General features: G+C 42.9%; 1 protein-coding gene across 1 annotated transcript in view; it reads left to right on the plus strand.

The window, feature by feature from the left end:
- LOC311247703 (pleckstrin homology domain-containing family G member 3-like) overlaps positions 1-2,774 on the plus strand; it is a gene marked incomplete at its 3' end in the record, with an annotated part of 34,963 nt that extends 32,189 nt beyond the window's left edge. Inside the window, exons 4-5 of the mRNA XM_084338712.1 lie at positions 1,505-1,688; positions 2,767-2,774. Of these exons, the coding sequence (XP_084194838.1) occupies positions 1,505-1,688; positions 2,767-2,774 (192 nt within the window). The remainder of the gene's footprint in view (positions 1-1,504; positions 1,689-2,766) is intronic.
- Between the last annotated feature and the right edge of the window lie 2,132 nt (positions 2,775-4,906).

Raw genomic sequence — 4,906 nt, forward strand, 5'->3', positions numbered from 1 at the left:
CAACCAGAGTGCAAGTGTAAACAGTAAAGTGCAATCGTAATATACAGTAATGTACAGGTGATTAATCTGGGTATAAGATATATAAATGAGTACTAATGAGTAATAGTGCTACTCAGATGTATGTACAGGGTTGTAGTATTTATATGTACAGTGATATACAGGTATAAAGACACTATGGTAGTAAGTCATACTGGCGTAACTAGTAAGAGAAGGTAAGGGCTATGTACAGTCAGATACAGATATAGTATCTACAGGTTTGTAAAATGGTAAATGGTAAATGGTAAAATGGTTTGTAATGGTATTAATCATTATTAATGGTCAATTGTACCAATAAATGCAGAAAAATTAGTCACCTTTTTGGCACAGTCTGTTCTCTACGGCAGCATACGGTAGGACTGTTGCTGTGTAGGTGGACAGGTGCGTAGGACGATCGGTAGACGACAAAGAAAGCTATCGCACACTCTTCTTCTCTTGCAAATAAACGTGTGTTTACTGGGAATACAAGGACAGGACATCTTGAGCTTTGGGTTATTTTGTCCAACACCAGCAAAACAGAAAGAATAAAGTGTAAACAAATTTTTATTGCAGTTTTTCTTTCTTGCTGTACTTTGTATTCTATGGAACTTTGCCTTTGACCTCTCGCTATAGCGCTCTCTCTCATGTATTATTGATAAATGAACATTTATAATATTAGACATTGAATTGATCCTCTTAGCCGACCAAGGTAACTATAAAAGAAGGAAGCGGCATGACGTCAGAATACCAGCGTTCTCTGCTCTGCTTGGTGCCCAGACTTTGGTGCCAGTTTTATTGAAGCCTGTATTCAAATTCTAAATATACCATCTATCTGAGGAAATATACATCAAGCAATATATCAAACGTTAGCTAGTTTACCAAGGCAACAAATTACAGATGATTCTGACATCCGAGGTAATAACCTGTTTAAATAAACCAGGAGACAGCTGATCCGATGTGGGGTCACACGCTACACAGTGACGTGACGACCCTTCCTTCTTTTATAGTTCCCTTGTAGCCTCCCAGGGTCACACGCTACACAGTGACGTGACGACCCTTCCTTCTTTTATAGTTCCCTTGTAGCCTCCAGGAGACAAGTGAACTGGTCTGGAGATGGAGCAGTTATGGAGTGCTGGTTTTAAACTTTCAGACCTTCGGTTTAACCCTCAACCTTTCACCCCCCCCCCACCTCCCCCCACCTAGGGGCGACAGTGGCTCGGGAGGTAGAGCAGGCGTCTGGTAATCCGGAGGTTACCGGTTCGATTCCCGCTCCTTCCGGGCAGCGTGTCGAAGTGTCCTTGAGCAAGACACTTAACCCCTAACTGCTCCCGATGAGCAGGTTGGCACCTTGCATGGTTGCCCTCTGCCGTCGGTGTGTGAGTGAATGGGTAAAATGTGAGGAACAAATTGTAAAGCGCTTTTGGATAAAAGCTGTTATATAAATGCACCATTTACCATTTACCATTTCCATCCCTCTCTTTCCAACCAGGAAATCGAGTCTCTGTTGGTGAACTGGACCGGTCCGGACCTGTGTGGGTTCGGGGAGCTGGTGCTGGAAGGCTCTTTCCGGGTACAGAGAGTGAAGAAGGAGAGAGCGTTCTTCCTGTTCGACAAGATGCTGCTGATCGCCAAGAAGAGGCTGGAGCACTTCGTCTACAGCACACACAATATTCGTGAGTCCCTGCAGTCAGGAGAAACCCTTCTACTGTCATACACTCTTTCACTAAATAATCTTCCTTACCTACTGTATATTACTATATCTACTGTCATGCACGCTTCCACTAAATAATCTTTCTTACCTATATTACTATATCTACTATCATGCACTCTTCCACTAAATAAGCTTCTTTACCTATATTACTATATCTACTATCATGCACTCTTCCACTAAATAATCTTCCTTACCTATATTACTATATCTACTATCATGTACTCTTCCACTAAATAATCTTCCTATATTACTATATCTACTATCATGCACTCTTCCACTAGATAATCTTCCTTACCTACATTACTACCTACTATGCTAATAGTCTCTACTACTGTGCACTCAACACTGCAGCACCCAAGTTTCAACACTGTTTGATGGACATTGTTACTCAGCTGAAATAGTTGTACCCTTCCTGCTGACTTGTCGTACAGAACTTGTAAGTCGCTTTGGATAAAAGTGTCAGCTAAATGACTAAATGCAAATGAAGTGGGATGAGTGAGTGAGTGAGTGAGTGAGTGAGTGAGTGAGTGAGTGAGTGAGTGAAGTGAGTGAGTGAGTGAGTGAGTGAGTGAGTGAGTGACGTGAGTGAGTGACGTGAGTGAGTGAGTGAGTGAGTGAGTGAAGTGAGTGAGTGAGTGAGTGAGTGAGTGAGTGAGTGAGTGAGTGAGTGAGTGAGTGAGTGAGTGAGTGAGTGAGTGAGTGAGTGAGTGGGTGGGTGGGTGGGTGGGTGGGTGGGTGGGTGGGTGGGTGGGTGGGGTGGGTGGTGTGGAGTGAGTGAGTGAGTGAGTGAGTGAGTGGGTGGGTGGGTGGGTGGGTGGGTGGGTGGGTGGGTGAGTGAGTGAGTGAGTGAGTGAGTGAGTGAGTGAGTGGGTGGGTGGGTGAGTGAGTGAGTGAGTGAGTGAGTGAGTGAGTGAAACCCTTCAGCAACCTTCTCTGAACTGTCTCTCTCTCTCTCTCTCTCTCTCTCTCTCTCTCTCTCTCTCTCTCTCTCTCTCTCTCTCTCCTCTCCTCTCTCTCTCTCTCTCTCTCTCTCTCTCCAGTGCTCTAACCTGCTGTTGGTGGAGACCCTCAAGGATCCCCTCTGTTTCAAAGTGTCAGACCAGACCATTCCCAAGCAGCAGCACACAGTACAGGTGAGTTACGGGGTTAAAGCATGTGTGTGTTTGACCACTGGTTTGACCACCTGTTGATCTCACACTTAAAGGAACACGCCGACATTGTCAGAAATGCGCTTACTGTCTTCTCCAGAGTCAGACAAGAATGTCCTCTCTGTGCATTCAGTAGAAAGCTATCCGGACAAAAAACTAGCCTAGCTTAGCACAAGTTAATGGAAGCGGATATGGACCACTAGCCTAGCTTAAAACTCTGGGAGAGGTGTTTTTGGCCAACAGCTATGGTAGTTGGTCCATATCTACTTCCATTCATTTGTGGTAATTTAGGCTAGCTTGCAGCCAAATAGCCTTCTACTGAATGCACAGAGAGGAAACTGGTATCTTATCTTCTTGTCTGACGCATAATTAGCGTGTTCCTTTTATCTTTAAGAAGTTCCTGTGGGCTGAAACGTCATCTAAAGGCATATGGAGCTGGCGTGTGCAACACTTTTATCCTTTCTTCAGCCTTTACATCACTCTTCTTCACATATCCACAGACTAAGAACCAGGAAGAGAAGAGACTGTGGCTGCACTACCTGAAGAGACTGATCGTGGAAAACCACCCTGCTTCTCTACCACAGAAGGTATAGAGGGAGGGAGGGAGGGAGGGAGGGGAGGGAGGGAGGGAGGGAGGGAGGGAGACAGTGGTGGAAGAAGTACACAGTTCCTTTACTTAAGTAAAAGTAGAAATACGAAGATAATATTGTTTATATCCAGATAATATTGTTTACACTGTTTTGAGAAGAAAACATTTCCCATATGTTTTATATTCAGATCAAATTCTATTGCCTATATTTATCCCCTTTCTACTATTATACCTGCCCATACCTGTACCCCCCCCTCCCCCATGCTGCTATGATGCCCGAATTTCCCCCAAGGGGATCAATAAAGGAATATCTTATCGTATCTACTCTGGTAAAAGTAAAATTCTACTTAAGTAAAAGTGGAAGATGATTTATTGTATCAATTGATTGATTGTTTGATTGATTGATTGGTTTATTGATTGATTGGTTGATTGATTGATTGATTGATTGATTGATATGTGTATGGATAAATGGATAAAGCAGGGAAAGAGAGAAGGAAGGAATCCATTGGTTGATAGATAAAGGGATGATAGATGTGTCATGCTCTCTATAGTTTTATGTTAATTGCACTCAGTTAATCAAAATCTTTGATCACAACATCAATTGTATTCATAAAAACAGACACATACAAGTCTGGACATGAAACAAGAGACTCATTAATAGTTTATGTCAGGCTTTGCTGCCATCTAGTGGCCATTCCTAGAGAGACACAGTCTGGATGTGAACCAAGAGGCTGTTTTACAGTAAAGGTTTCTGTCAGGCTTTGCTGCCATCTAGTGGCCATACCTGCTCCCTCCTGCAGTATGTTCAGTATGTTTTATTTGCATGTTCATCATCTGTCCATCATCTGTGTTTTTCAGGCGAGGCAGGTCCTTGGAGACAACTTCTGTCAATGTGAGTTTATCCTCAATTTATGGAAGTAATCTTTGGTGTGGTTAATTATTGAATGGTCATTGAATGAAGGGGGGGAAATACTTTAGATTGTGAGATTATAGACACTAATTTAAATGTTAATAAAGTAATGGTTGATAATGATTAGGATGATAATATATGGAGCCCCCTAGTGGCCATAGAGATACAAAATGTATGTGGCCACATTTACTACATTGAGCACTCAAACTACTATTGCGCACGCACAAGGTACAAATCGTTCCCAACGTTTTGATAAATTCATGCGCATGAGATACAATTCGTTCCCATGTTTTGGTTCTTTCGTTCCCACAAATAATAATTTTGGTGCACAAGACATTAATTTCAGCCGCCACTTGCTTAAGGCACTTGTCCTTGGTTGCATACAACATGATTGGACTCTCATAATAGAGACAGAACGAAAATAGGTCCCGCCCACACCAGAGGGGAAAACATTCCATCGCTCTCCATTGACTTTGTATTTTGTGTGGCGGTCCCTCCTTGTCATTTTGGTCAGCTAGCAAATGTCAGTAAAA

This window comes from Notolepis coatsorum (genome assembly GCF_963971535.1).
Source record: "Notolepis coatsorum genome assembly, contig: SCAFFOLD_1523, whole genome shotgun sequence".
Classification (NCBI taxonomy): Eukaryota; Metazoa; Chordata; class Actinopteri; order Aulopiformes; family Paralepididae; genus Notolepis; species Notolepis coatsorum.